The sequence below is a fragment of the Camelus ferus genome, chromosome 7, assembly GCF_009834535.1.
Source record: "Camelus ferus isolate YT-003-E chromosome 7, BCGSAC_Cfer_1.0, whole genome shotgun sequence".
Taxonomy (NCBI): domain Eukaryota; kingdom Metazoa; phylum Chordata; class Mammalia; order Artiodactyla; family Camelidae; genus Camelus; species Camelus ferus.
The window spans coordinates 37571364-37587325 of NC_045702.1; the positions used below are offsets into that span (position 1 = coordinate 37571364).

The 15962-nt window shown below is 34.9% G+C and overlaps 1 protein-coding gene across 1 annotated transcript in view; it reads left to right on the forward strand.

Annotated features, from left to right (window-relative positions):
* The window catches only part of TBX20 (T-box transcription factor 20), a 50594-nt gene extending 35961 nt beyond the window's left edge, over positions 1-14633 (forward strand). Inside the window, 2 exon segments of the mRNA XM_006191542.3 lie at positions 9556-9668; positions 11581-14633. Coding sequence (XP_006191604.1) covers positions 9556-9668; positions 11581-11921 — 454 coding nt within the window. The 3' untranslated portion in view covers positions 11922-14633.
* The last annotated feature ends 1329 nt before the right edge of the window (positions 14634-15962 follow it).

Here is a 15962-nt window from a genome sequence, read left to right on the forward strand (position 1 = left end):
GACAACAACCACGAAAAGGGGTGATTTTTAACAACTAATTTTTTCAAATTATAGAAGTAGTCATCACAAAATTCTTTTCACTAGGAAGCTGTGTTCCTGCTTTTAAAATGTTATTCATTTATCCACTGCTTCTAAGAGGAAACATTTATACTACAAAACAATGTCAAACAAACCAGTGAGTTTGAGTAGCAGTTACTCACAACTGACTTATACTTGTAATTTGTCCTCCTTTTTTTCTTGCTTGTTCTTGTTTCTATCTGTGTATGAAGAATACTTGTTCCCTGCCTCACAATTTACTAAAGTTTATTCAGAGGCTGAATGATGCGTACTTTGCATGAGACCTTTGCTCTAGTCACAATGGTTAGACTTAAGAAACTAAACACAATAGTTTTTCCCCCCAGTGGTACAGTTTACTTAAGTTGCTAATAGCAATATAAAACCTGAAATGTATATTACTATTGAAAAGAAAAATTAGGAGGATTAAGTCAAATAAATAAAAATAAACTAAAATCTAAAAGCTTTCAAAAAGATTAGAGTTATTTTGTTTTTCCAAAATGGATTGCATAATATATTTTTGTTCTCAAGTTAAAATTAATGATTTATAATTCATCTGCAATTATATTATCTAAAGTTTTCATTTATTAAGTACTTTGTGGAAGCTACAAATATTGATACGTTGTCTTTCAGTAATTTATAATATTATCTGCATAAATCTTTAGAAAAATATTGTGACAAGGAGTTACAAAGGTGCAGTAAGACATGATGTATACATGAGCAAACTGATGAGCAAGGACAACTTTAAATATTTTGTTTCCTATAAATTAGATTTGATTTTAATGGAGTTGACATTTTCTCCCTAAACACAGGTTTTTTCCTAGGTCTATATTTAGAAAGAGAGAAAAAATGTAAATTTAAATAACAATTTTTATTTAATTTTCTCTCTGACGTGTATATTATAGGACGGTTTAAATGAAACATGGCAAGTTACAGTGACTGGAAGTCTTGACTCAATAAATTAAGTAAGACTAATAAATTAAATGCCACGTACCAATATAAACTCTCTATGTGTATTAACTCACCAAATCTTAATAATAAACCTAAGGTCTAGGTCATATTAATAACCTCATTTTGCAGAAGAGAAAACTGAGGCATGGAGAATTGAACTGATTTACCCACAAGCACACAACTGGCAAGTGGCAGGGCTAGGATTCGAGCTAAGCAGCTTCCAGCAAACACACTGTAACCATTACATTATGACAGTGGTTCTCCAAGTGTGGCCTCCATGTCAGCAGCATAAACGTCACATGGAAAAACACTGGAAATCATATTCCCAGGCTGTACTTCAGACTTACTGAATCAAAGTGTTTTGACCAGCCCTCCAGATAATTTTGATACACACTGTCTTAGTCTGTTTGGGCTGCTATAACAAAAATGCCATAGACTGTGAGTGGCTTAAACAAGAGATGTTTACTTCTCACAGTTCAGGAAGCTGGGAAGCTCAAGATCAAGGTGCCTGCAGATTCAGTTTTTAGTGAAGACCTGCTTCCTGGTAAACAGAAAGCTATCTTCCCGCTGTGTCCTCACATGGCCAAAGAGCAGAAAGCTAAAGCAGGCTCTCTTGTTTCTTCTTCCAAGGGTACTAATTACATTCATGAGGGCCCCACCCTCAAGACCTAACTGTCTACAAAGGTCCCACATCCTAAAACCATCACACTGCCGGTTAAGATTTCAACATATGAATTTTGGGGGACACAAACACTCACTCCATAACAGATTAACATTTGAGAACCACTGCCTAGATAAAGCATTCTTCTCTCCCTTGTTCAGAGGCCAACAGTATGGTGGTAGAGACAGTCATGCAAACACGTAACTGCCATCCACCCAGGTAAGTGCGTTAAAAGAGGAATATATTAGGTATAGTAATGATGCAAAGGAGAATGTGAAGCAAAAGAGAAAGCTTTACTTTTTTGAGCACTGAGAAATTTGCACTCTAGTTTCAGAGACAGAGGAAGGGAACTCAGTTCAGCACTGATAGAGCAGGTTGTTTTGCTTATCTAGAGTTTGGACAAATTCCTCAAATGACTTTCAGTAGTTCTGAACATTTTGGCAGAAGTAACATAATCATTGAAGCTACCCTCTATCTTGCCCATCTTCTGGCTATGACTATGTCTCTCACACGTATATTATTCTTGGAAATGATGGTTACTAACAGTCAGAAGAGATCTCTTATAGATACCAAGGTAATGATGTACTCTGTCTAGAAATGGTACTCATTTTATTTATCTATTAAAATCTAAAGTAATGCTACTAAAACTACTATCTCTTGCTTTAGGATGTAACAAAACTGAGCATTACAAGACACTGTCCTAGTTTGTAATGCTTAAGTCACTTAATTCATTTGGTGAGTCATCCCTTATTTTTCAGGGCACAGTATTTTAGAAATCCTCACAATAAGCTTCCAGGCTAAACAAATTCTTTGCACTTTTCATTCTGCTGGAAACAGGGATTAGGCATAAAGTAAACAACATGAGCTGTCTACTCTTTGTAACATCTTTGAAGCGATGGCCCTGATTTGCACCACTGTTTTCAATCACTTAAAAGGCAATAACTTAATTATGCCATCCTTTATATAAGAACTGCCATTGCTTTCAGTTCACTTCCAGGCCTGACACAAGTAAATCACTTCAATAAAATCCCTTTTTTCTCCCTCTTAGAGACGAGAATAAGTAATGATGGCAGTGATCTTCCAAGGACAAAATGAATATAATGTACTTTTCATAGAAAAGCGAAATATTTCACAAGGCAGTGATTCATTGTGTTATTTAAACAATGATTTTTCTTGTGTGTATGTGAAAAATGTTTAAATGATTTTATATAAGGATATTTTTAGGGAGGCAGATACTGCACTCTGCTTTTGAAATTAAATGCTTGGATCAAGTAGTTTATGTGCCTAGGATGGGCAGAGGAATATACCTTAGAAATAAACCATCCATAACTTCAGCCCACTCATTCTTTTATCAAAGTGAAAATATTTCTAGGATATTTGAAGCAAATTCTTTCCTCATGTGAGAATAACCAGCCAATTCTTTTCTAAGTTCATTTTAAATATTAACAGTATGACACATGGCTCAGACTAAAAGGATATCAGCTTAAATGTATGTTATACTCATCATTTTATTAAGGGTTGCTCATCTCAATTGACTTTTTTCTTAATGATTCAACTTATCCAAAAAAGACAGTCACTTTCTAATATTGTAATGAATTAAGTCCTTGAGTAAGTGACTCAGCTGTTAAGACTGCAGGGGTCCAACATTACCAGAGTGTGGGCATATAAAGATTAAAATACATGGCAGTTGGCAAATAGATTAATTAGGACCCATGTCATGACAAATTATCCTTTCCATTAACTTTTGTATTTAATATATTTACTTGTACCTCTTAGCAAATGATAAAATATTTTCATTTCAACAAGTCCAACTCAAGGGATTCAACAAGTTTGTTCAGGGATTTTTTAAAATAGGTTATACTTTTAAACAGGTGAAATGGACTCACTAACACTTAACATTTTATCTTTTATGGTAGATATAATTTTATAACAGAACTGCAAATAACATCCTAGTCAGGTTTTCTGCTGACTTTAACAGTCAATCACTGAGAAAAATGCCCCTGTTTGGATCACACTATTCTGAATTAGGATTATTCAGATGGGTAAAATAAATTGGAGAAAAGTGTCATCTAAGAGAATAATTTTTTTACCTGCTTTAGATATACTTTTATACGGCATTTATATTTACTGAGTACCTCCTATATGCCAGACACTGTTTTGAGCAGTTCAAATGCCTTATCTTGTTTAATCCTCGTAGTTACAGTTCTTATCACCATCTGCTGCTTTATTTTTATTTTTCCATAGCACTATCATCATCATCTAATATGCTACATATTTTTCTCATTGTCTCTCTCATTCTCATTCTCATTCTCTTTCTCTCTCTCTCTTTCCCTCTCTCCCTCCCAGCTCTAGCCTCTTCTTTTATTAGGTAGGGATTTTTATGTTTTGTTTGCTATTGTTTCCACAATTCCTAGAATATTGCCTTGTTCATAAAAGGTGCAGAATAGGTTTTTTTTTTTTTTTTTTGATGAATGAATGACTTCCCAATTTACAGATGAAAAGTTAAGGAAGTAACACAACTAGAATGTGAAAATGGTTTTATGTGGTCCACACACTCATCTATCCATTCAGCCATTCAGTGAATGACTTTTAAAGCCAATGATATTTCCAACTGACCACATTGCTTCCAATGCATTTTACTACACTGATATAAAAATTAGCATGATAATGACACGCTTTTATCAATTCATTATAAGTTCCCTAAGTATCAATGTTAGACTATCAGTTCTTCTCTTTTTACTCATTGGTAGGTTACCATTTCTCATGGTATTTTATAATTCGTAATTAATTTTGAATAAATATGCCCAAAGTTCAAACAGTGTAGAGGTGTATATGAGAAAGGTAGCCACCACACACCTCCACTCCTAAACTTGCCTGCCCAGGAGAACCACATAGGGAGCTTTGACAGTTACTGAAGCCTATGTCTTACCCCCATATATTGTGGTTTACCTGGTCTGTGGGTATGGCTTGGTTTTGGAATTTTTAGAAGATCCTCAGGAGGGACTTTGCTTCAGATAAAGGTAAAGCAACAAGGACCAAGTATAATCTCTTGCTTTAAATAACTAAGAAACATATAAAATACATGAAATAATTTTTTTAATGATACTGAGCACAAGGCGACAAAAGAAAATAATCCTCCAGGGATGGGAAACAAATGAGATGAGCCCTATGATCACCCCAGCCTATAGTCTGAGAGAGTATCTAGAACTTGGCACAGGGAGAACAGAGGCAAAGCCTGGCAAACTCCTTGAGCTGAGCAATCAGAGCTGAGAGTTCAATGAGACCAAACAGTGAGAATCCACAGGATAGACCACAGGAGAGGAGAACTCTAAAGATCTACAGGGGGTCCCTCTTGAGTGTTCAGCTGAGACCTGACCAGCACATACATGTGAGGAAACTACCAGAGATGGGGTGGGGGGAGGCACCTGAAAAGACTGGAGGAAACAGTTCACACAGGGATAAAAATAATACCTGTTCTAACAAAATGGACTGGAAAATCTTGTGATTTGCAGGGCATCTGATAGAATACTCAGAAAGGTTTTGCTTCAGTAATGAGAAAAAAATTAGACCTAGACTGAACAGTGTTCCAGTCCTACCTAATATATCTTGAAAGCAGGACCCCAAAAGATCATTTATTTCCAAGTAATTTAAATGTATCCCAGAACAGAGCTCAATAATATTTATAAAAGTATACAAATATCCAGCAACCAACAAGATAAAATTCACAACTGGCATCCAGTTAAAAATTACCAGAAATGCAAGCAAGTAGAAAAATATAACCCATGATGAGGTGATAAATTAGCCAATTGAAAATAACCCAGGATTGACACAAATATTACAATTAGAAGACAAGGACATTCAGTTATTATAACTGCATTCCATATAGTCAAAAATAACATTGGGACATGGAAGATTTCCAAATGATCCAAATCAAAATTCTAAAGATGAAAACTACAATGTATAAAATGAAGGCTTCACTGGATGGGACTAATGGAAGATTAGATACTGTAGATGAAATGATTAGAGAACTTGAAGGCATAGCAATAGAAACTATCCAAAATGAAATACAGAGAGCAACGAGAAATTTTTAAACATGAAGAATATCAGTAAGTTGTAGGTAAACTTTAAGCAGTCTAATATATGTGTAATTGGAGCCCCCAAAAGGTAGATGGGGAAGTAGGAGAAGAATTATATTTGAAGAAATAATGTTCAATTTTTTCCCCAAATTTAATGACAACTAAAAACACACAATTCAAGGAGGGCCAACAAACCCAAGCTCAAAAAGCATGAAGAAGATAGCACCAAGGTGTATCATAATCAAATTGTTCAAAACCAGTGCTGAAGAGAAAATATTGAAAGCAACCAAGGAATCAAAGACATATTACACAAGATAAGGATGACAGCAGATCTCCTATCAGAAACAAAGTGAATGAGGAGACAGTGGAGCAACATTTCTATAAGTACAGGAAGAAAAAAAAGAGTCTATCAACCTAGAATTCTATACGCAGCAAAAATGTTTAAGTAAATTGAAGACTTTTTTTTTCAGACACACAAAATTGTACCACAGATATGTTAAAAGAAGTCCTTCAGATAGAAGGAGAAGTATATCAGATGCCAATCTAGATTTATACAAAGGAAGGAAAAATAGTGGGAATGGTAACTACAAGAATAAGTAGATTGAATTTTTTTCATAATAGTCAAATCTTTTAAAAATGTAATTAACTGCTTAAACAAAAATAACAATAACAATATAGTGAGGGGGTTTATGTAAAAGTAAAATGTTTGACAAGAATGGTGCAAAGGTTAGAAGACAGAAAAAGGAACATTATTGTGAGTCTTACATTATACTTAAAGTGATATATCACTTGCCAAGTGCATTGTGATAAGTTAAAGATATTTACTATAAACACTAAGTCAACCACTAAAAATCAAAAGAAAGTTGTATCTAACAAACAAATCAACAAAGAGGTCAAGTGAAATCATAAAATATAACCTAAAAGAAAGCAAAAAATAGGGAAAATATTTTTTGGACAAAGATGCAGTATTAATAGTGGTTATTCAATTAAATAGTGGAAATGGGGTAGTCTTCAAAAAATTGTGCTGGAGTAGTTGAATATCAAGAGCAAAAAAATAAACACACATCCATACCTCATGCTATATGCAAAGCTAAGACAAATTTTAGATCATGTGAAACCTAAAACTATAAAAACTTCTAAAAAATTAAGAGAAACTTTCATGGTCTTGGTTTAGACAACAATTTTTGGGTAGTACCACAAAAGCATCCATAAAATTACAATGAGTTGGACTTTATGAAAATTAAAAACTTCTGCTGTTTAAAAGACACCATTAAAAGATGAAAGACAAGGCACAGCCTGGGAGAAAATAGTTGCCCGTCATATATCCTATAAGGAATAATGTCTACAATATATGAAAAAATCTTGAAACTCAAAAGCAAACAACAATAATTTTTAAATGAACAAAATATTTGAAGAGTTTATGAAAGCTGATATATAGAAGCAAATAAGCACAAAAAAAAGATGAGAAACATTTCAGTAATTAGGGAAATGCAAATTAAAACTATGATGAGATACTAGTATACGTGTATTAGAATAGCTGAAATTAAAAAGATTGACCATACTAAGTGTTGGTGAGAATGTGGAGGAATGGAACTCTCATATACTGTTGATGGGAGTGCTAAATGATACAACTGATTGAAAAATAGTTTGTCATTTTCTTAAAAAATTACACATATACCTACCATACAATCCAGTCATTCTATTCTTAGGCATTTTCCCAAAAGAATGGACTCATATGTCCATTTAAAAATATACATGAGTATGTATGGCAGCTGCATGTGTAACAGTTGAAAACTAGAAACAAGGCAAATGTCCATCAACATGTGAACAGGTAAGTTATAGCATATCCATACAACAGAATGCTACTCAGAGTAAGAGAGGATGAACTATTGATATATGTGTCCAACACAATGAATCTCAAAATAATTATGCTGAATGAAAGAAGCCTTTATAGATAAAAAGGTACATATAAGGTATGATTTCATTTTTACAAAATTTTAGAAGATGCAAACTAATCTGTAGGAACAGAAATCATACAAGTGGTTTCCTTGGAAAAGTTTGTTGGGGTGGGAACCAGGGACCATGAGGGGCATGAAGAAACTTCTGGAAGTGTTAGATACATGTGTTATCTCACTTGTGGTGGTGATGGTGTCACTGGTCATCACATAAGCCCAAACTGATCAAATCGTATGCTTTAAATATATGCCACTTACTATATGTTAATTTTACCTCAAAATACATATATTTAAAAGAGCCCTAGGTGACCCAAGTGTATTTGGGACAAATTTGGGAATCAAGACAAATCTGGGAATCATCACTCCATTTTCTCAGGTACCTGGTTCCACCCTACAGAAACAACCTCTTCTACGCAGCTTCTTTTTCTAGAAACTGGAACATTCTGGAAATATGCATATACAGGCATATATGAACATACATATTCCTTTTATATTTTAAATTCACAAATGGTGGCATACTTTATACACTGTTCTTAACTTTTTTCATTTACTGTATCTTGGAGATCATTCCATATCAATAAATATGGAATGGCCTCATGTTTAAAACAGCTGTATGTTAATCTATTGGATCTAGATTCTGTCTCATCCCAGTCATTTTGACTACATGAGATGATACTGTATGCTATTTTAAAACCTTTTGGGAACAAAGATATAACTTGGATAGTTGCTAGAATTATCTTTTTCTTTTAGGCATACCCTTAAGTCTTCATTCACATGCTACATGACAAAATGCTTTAATCTGTATGAGTATACAAGCTTTCTCGAACACCAAATTCACTATAAGTATTTTTTCACAAAGTCTGTACATCTATGTGAACTGTTGACAAGTATTATACTTTGAAAAGTTATTATGACATATTATTTGTTTGCCTTATCCCTCAATATGAAATTTGGTATTTGGTTTGTCTTTCATTTAACACAATTGTTAAAAATCCCTTTTTTGTCCTTTGGTGGTTAATTCAATGTTAGTCTTTAGCCCACAGCTTTTCTTGGAGATGTGTACTATATGAGCTTACCTGTTACCAACTTGCACTTTTGGTTAAACTCTTTATTTCCCCCCCTTAATGGCAGCAGGTCAAACTGGCCAATACCAAAATTTTTGTTTTTAGAGTTAACTGCACTCTTTAGTTTTTAGACTATGCTGCAAGAGAAAAACCATCTACAAAGACAATGCACCAATTTATTTTGGGGCCTAAATTCCTTAGTGGCCATTTATGTGTCCTTCACAGGTTTTGTAAATTTTCAGTCTAAAAGCAACAAGAATCTCAAAATGTCCATTATCGAGTCTATCCATATTTTGTCATATACTCTAGGTATTTACTATGTTTATTAGTAAACAGTGAGTCTTTGTATGACTAATTACTGAATGTGGGGCCAACATTTCATCAAATGTTCAGTCAGTGCAGTTTGTATCAGGTGAGTTTGTTCTGTATGCATTAGCTGATGCAGTCACAAGATTGCAGCTCCTGATAGTAAATGTACTCCATCATTTTTTTCACATCATTAAATTCCATGTTTCTATGGTCAGGTTTTATAGCTTCTTGTTTACCTCATTTTGTAGGATTTCATGGGATTGTCTCTGTCCTATCCAGTTAGGTTTCTTGTATTTGTATGCCTGAGATCATGTTTCTGAGGAGTCTACAATGAAATAAATGTATGTTTTGAACGTTGTCTTTCCCTGAAGTCGTTGCCTTTTGGTTGAGAAAATGACTTTAATGACTAGTAAATTATCTTTAATACTCCTCTCCTTTTTGGAGTACTTTTTAGTTTACTCAGGATGTATCACTCTCTAACCTAGGGAAAGTGTGGAGAGCCTGATTCAAAAGCATTCCTATGCCCGCTCACCCATCCGTACCTATGGAGGAGAAGAGGATGTGCTGGGGGATGAGGTTCAGACAACACAGAATCGAGGTAAGACAGCTTCTGGGCTGCTGTGCAACTGCTGGGAGCAAGAGCACCCAAAGGAGAATAAAGGCAGGAAGGTGAGGAGACCACTACTCCTCTGGGGAGAGACTGTATTTCAGAAGCCTCTTCAGGAAGGGACAGCCTGAGGCTGATCATTATTTTGCCTTTATGTCTTAACTGATTATGCTGCCAGAAGTTTTCCTGTGGTTTGTTTTCCAGTAAAAGGACATTGAGCCTCTGAGTCAGGGCCCAGGAGTTACTTGTCTGTGATCTACTATCAAAGAGCTATTGGACTTCAGGGGGCGGTCCCTTAGGCTTTCTGAATCTCAGTTTTACAATCTGGAAATCAGGGAATGTATCTGTTTTACTTACATCAGGAATATTTAGGATCAATGACTAGAATGAAAAACACTTTTAAAAAGGAGATTCTCCTAGTGAAGTGCATTGTGTAGAGGTGGTGGCCCTGGTGGTGAGAGTAGGGGAGTTCTAAAACGCTCATCTTTTTGCAAGGAGACAGGAGCCCTCTGCATCTGGGAGGCCAGAGAAAAGAGACCAGAGGCACGTGCCTGGGCACAGGAATGTTCGTATGGGGAGGGTCTCTGTCATATTTTTATGTCCATTGTATGGAATAGCATAAACAGTCAAAACACAGGACATCTCTTATAACTAAATCCAAATGAGCTACTAGTAATCATACAATTGGGAAATTCAGTGTCAACTCTTGTTTAAACTTCTAGATGTTGTGAGGTAAGAAAGACTCTTGCAACTTGTCAAATGTTTAATAAAAAATTATGGAAGCTAACCTATCATTCCTGATAGTTCTTAATGATGTGTTTATTATACACTAAGTATTAGATAAATATAATTACATATATATTTTATTTTGTTTTATGACAATTTATTATTTTCTACTGATCTGGCTTCTAAACTTTGCTCAGGACTATGCTATTTTCATAAATGCATTATTTATTTTTTATAACTTGGTAATGTTTTTATATCTGGTAGGGAAAATCTATCCTTGTTACAATTTTAAAAATCTTAATATTCTGTTATAATTTGTCCTGTTAATTTTGAGAATCAAGTTGAAGGGGGAAAAACATTAGCATTTCATTGGCTTTACACTAAATCAATAAAATAATTTGGAAATAACTGCCTTTTAAAAAACATTCTATTTTTCATTCAAGATATGGCATATGTCTTCAATTATTAAAATCTTTCCTTACATCTCTCAATAGAGTTGTGTGAAAAACTTCAAGTAAGTATCATGCATTTCTTTTTAGAGTAATTTCTAAGGATTTATTATTTATTTTTGGCAGTGCTTTTTATTGTTTCCACATTTCAACTTCCGAGTATAGTTGACATATTAAAATGCGTTTGGATTTTGTTTGTCTTAAACATAATGAACAGAGTGAATGTTCTCATTCTACTCCCCTCACCCCAAAAAGAGAGAGAGAGAAAGAGAGAAAAGAGTTATAGAAGTTAAAAAAAGAAAAAAAAAAAAAAAAGAAAAACACTCTTGTGGTGTCTCACAGCAGCTCTGGAAACCAGGTAGCTTTGTTGACGCCTGTCTGTCCAGCCTTACTTATGGCGATGCTAGAGACGTTAGAAGAGATATCAGCTATTTGGAACTCCTTTAAAGGGAATCAGGTCATTACCTTCAGGAAGGGTGCAGGTGTTCTGGCCACTTTCGGGGAGTATGCAAGTCATCTAATGAACTAAGACTTTTTCTATTTAAATTCCCTCTTCTATATATGGTATAAATGGTATCTGGAAAGGTAGATATGCTTATGGTTGACCTGTTTCTCTTTCTAAACTGAAGATTATATTTTTTTAAAAAATAAATCGACCCTTATAGACAATGTAATTCTTGATTTGCATATTGAAAGTTTCCAGTCTAATGAGTTGCTTTTCCTTTCAGGATCAGCTTTTACAACATCTGATAATCTGTCTCTCAGCTCCTGGGTATCATCTTCATCCAGTTTTCCTGGATTTCAGCACCCACAGTCCCTGACTGCTCTTGGCACCAGCACAGCATCCATAGCGACACCCATTCCTCACCCCATACAGGGCTCTCTGCCACCATATAGCCGACTTGGGATGCCTCTGACCCCATCGGCCATTGCCAGCTCCATGCAGGGGAGTGGCCCGACATTCCCCTCATTCCACATGCCCCGCTACCATCACTACTTTCAGCAGGGGCCCTATGCTGCTATCCAAGGACTGCGCCATTCCTCTGCTGTGATGACGCCATTTGTATGACTCTTCTAAAGATAGGAGAATCCAGATCCAGAATGTGCAAAAATGGGTATGGAAATATAGGACAGGGTTGGGTGGGTGGGATGTGGGGTGTTGGAGCAGGGGCTCTCCAGGAGACATGGGACCTATTCAAGAGGAGAGCTGGACTCACAATAAAACCTACCACTGAGGGAAAGCACCATGGACCAGGATTCATCTGCAGATGGGGGACAGCTCTTGGGTTCGAGAGAAAATCAGTGTAAAGTTCTTAGCTAGCCTAAGTCCTGCAACTAATAGGATATCAATTTAACCAGAAAGTTTAATAATACAAGGCAGATGAATCTTAAGGTGCATTATTCCTAGTGGTTAAAAATGCTGTGTTGATGCAGTAATGTATAAAAAAAATCAATGTGTATAGGTTTTCTTCCTACTTCCCACAGATTACAAGAACCTTCAAAGAGGCAATACTATATAACATAGCTACCATAATGCATAATGACTAACTTAAGTCCATTTCTCCCTGTAGAAATGAGAGCCAATAGAGAAATATTTGTAGTGCTGTAGTTTAAGCATGTTTAGTTTTCCTTTGTGTTAGTTTGCTGGAGAAGGAGCTGAGATAATGCTAAAGCACCCTATTTTGTGGATGAATAGGTGATAATGACTTCATAAAGTTCTTTTTGTAATATTGAAGGGCCAGTACCTGACAAGTTCATTTTCACAGTCTTATCTTCTTTCTTCCTAATTCTCTTCCTTGCAATTACTTGACACTTATGTAGGAAAAATCTTCCATATACAATTATGAAGCAAGAAGCTCTATATGTTATATTGTAAAACTGAGGTTTTATTTTTCTGGGCTGCATTCTAAATATACCACTGACCTTATTCACTGAGGAACACTTTAAAGTCTCTACACAATGACATGTGAGACTCACAGCTACAATAAAATATGGTTGCCCTATTCTGAAAGGAATTTTTCTGCCATGGGTACCAAAAGCTCCTTCATTTTTACTTCAGCTTTGGGAGACCTTACGGATGTTAAAATGCACCAGGCCAAATTCTCATTCTCAATAAATCTGCTTTGTTGTTTGATTATCTGCTGCCACTGACTGACAAGGATTTATGAATGACCATTCTAAATGCCCATACAGCCACCACTTGACCTATGGTTATGAAAAGTTGTATGTCCACATATCTGATTTGTCCTTTTTTTCTTACTGTGTTATATTCAGTGACTCTACCATTTTTATAGATCCATAATATGAAACTGCATCTTCACTCAGTGACACCCTGACTAAACATTGGCAGTGCTTATAAGTAAATCTAAAGCATTTATCGACTTTATTTTCAACTCATGCTATCTTCTTAAGCCTTCTTTTAATATTTATAATAGTAATTAACTATATTGTAATTATATATAATATCTGTATTATTTTTGAGCCATATATATCTAATAAGCATTTACAATCAGAGAAGTACATTTGGAATTTTGCAACAGTGCATTTCCTTAATAACAGAGATTTAATGAAGCTTATAGTCCTTCAACTCTAGACATAATACATTCTAGCTACAAGATTTAACCTGTCTTCTTCACAAAGTTCCCCAAAACTCTTAATTTAATTTTTATGTAATATTCATTCTACTCTGTTCTGACTACAAAATATTGATTCTATTCAAAAAGATGGGAAATCTTGCTGCTGAGAGTAGAGGTGTATTTGGAAGTAAATGTAATGTATTTATCACATCAGACTCAAGTGGGATTTTATTCGGCTGTTTTAATGTTAGGCTTTTCCATATCAAATGCTTTTCTTGGGCATTTCCAGCCTATGAAACAAGGCAAATGGCATAGCCTGCCTACGTGATGTCATTGTTGGACTTTGCAATTGTCTTTCTCCACTGCATCCCAAAGTTCAGTTACGGAGAGGCTCCAGCTGTGTTAACAGAACATCTCAAAGTCCTGTGGTAGACACTATAGGCTTATTTCTAACTTCTTGCATGTTATACTATAGTAGCCACAGGTAGTTCGTTTTCAAACACAGCACAGATGTGCATTTCTTTAAAAAAGCAGTTATGTATAATGTTTAAAGTAGATATCCGTAGAGCATGGACTAGGGATTTAATATTTAATAGTTGACCTGTTGTCAGTGCTCCTTTTAATACAGAGTACTGCTGCTTAAAGCAGGAATAACAAAAGTAAATACTATTTTACATGATGCTACTTAATACCCTGATAAACTACTGGCCTACTAAAGTGAATCCATATCTGGATTTTCTTTTCAATAAGAATGAAAGGATCATTTTAATGCTATTTTTACATTTGCCCAATTGGTGTGTCTCAAAGTAGGTTTATATATTTTTGTTAAATATGGTTTTATATCAGTATTTCCTGACTTCATAACTTTATTTTGAATTCATCAATATAAGACTAAAAATAAGTAGCACGCTTAGAGAAAAGCAAAGACTAAAACATCTTGGAAAAAATCATACCTGAAATTCTAAATTGGATACATTTTTAAAGTATTTGGTATTATTTGAACAAGAAAGAAGAAGCACAAGTGAAATGGAGCTTAACCTAATCAGTTACTCTAGTCATGGGAACCAGGGGTAGATATATGCACCACCAGGGTATTTCTGAGCTATTCTGCTTGTTGATAACTCCTTGGGTATTTAAGATTTAAACTCTAAAATCTCTTCTACCAAAAGCAATTGCAAAAACTAGATATTTAGTGGGAAAGCCAACTGAATAATAAAAGAGCATGAGTTATAGTATATTTGGAATAAAGTAAAGGTTCCTGCAGGCATATCACAGTATCAAAAAGCATGGCTAATGTGTAGTGCTGCTAAAAAGTGGCCCTGCCAGAATGGCTTTATCTAACCCAAAAGAATTAATTCATAACTTAGTAGGTTCTACATGTGTGATTTGTTTTTAAAATACGTATCAACAATACTAAGTTCAATTATTTCTTTTACTTAGTAACTCATCCCCCCTTCCTCTATCCAAACTTGGCAGTATAAAGGTAAACATATCCAGCTTGCATCTAACACATCACAAATTATTAGGTAACAAGCTCTATGTTAATTAATTTATATTGCATTGCTGGTCCTTTTGAGTTTATAACAATGGCATGTTGTCTGAAAGGCCTACCACCATTTCTAGTAGTTGGACACACAGAGGAGATATTAAGAAGCTTCCTGATGATGCTTCATCATCTAGCATCTGTGTAGGAGTCATACTCACTTCTGGGGTATTCCAAAACCTCCTCTCCCCACCCTTACCCACATCTCTGTCCTTGCACTTCTCCAGCCACAATATCCCCACCCTGGGGGTAAAAAAAGGAAATCCTCCAAAAGCCCAAGAAATAAGTATTCTTAGAAGCAAAGCATACTTATCTCATACTGCCTATGAATTTTTCATAGTGGTATTAGGATATTTATCCCAATTCTGACTTTCACGTTAGCTTTTCAGGCTGTCCTGCTTATGTTTAAGCTGAATTATATTGAGAAAAATGAGCTTCAAATAAAGTAAATGGAGTGACTTTACCATTCCACTGAAAATGAATTCAAACTCAAGCCATGACTCAGTAAAGTTAAAGATTCAGTTATGTAATTTGCAAGATCAAATATGGCACGAAAGACAATATTTTTACTCACTCTTACATTGACTAAGTAAGGAAAACTATTTTCATTATTAAGTGTGTATGGAATTAATTATTACAAACAAAACAATATTATATTCTAAATCTAGACTGGACAGAAATAAATAAAGCACTGAACAGAAAAGATTTTCAGCTGGCTCCTTTAGAGAGCTGGACTTAGGTGGAGGACGGATTTTATAAATTTTTATATTATTTCAGAATGTAAGGATTTTATGTAAACAAGGAAAGGGAAGGTTAAAAACTCTTAAAATTTTATAAAATCGTAACATTATTTCTTCACTACTATTCGATGCCAGTAATAAAATATTCCAATGCTTAGCTTTCTGCAGCATGCTTAACTATGCAGAGGTTCATTTATAAATATTTGATAGGCAAATAGTCCGTAAGTATTTTCTGGCCCTTGTTTCTCTGT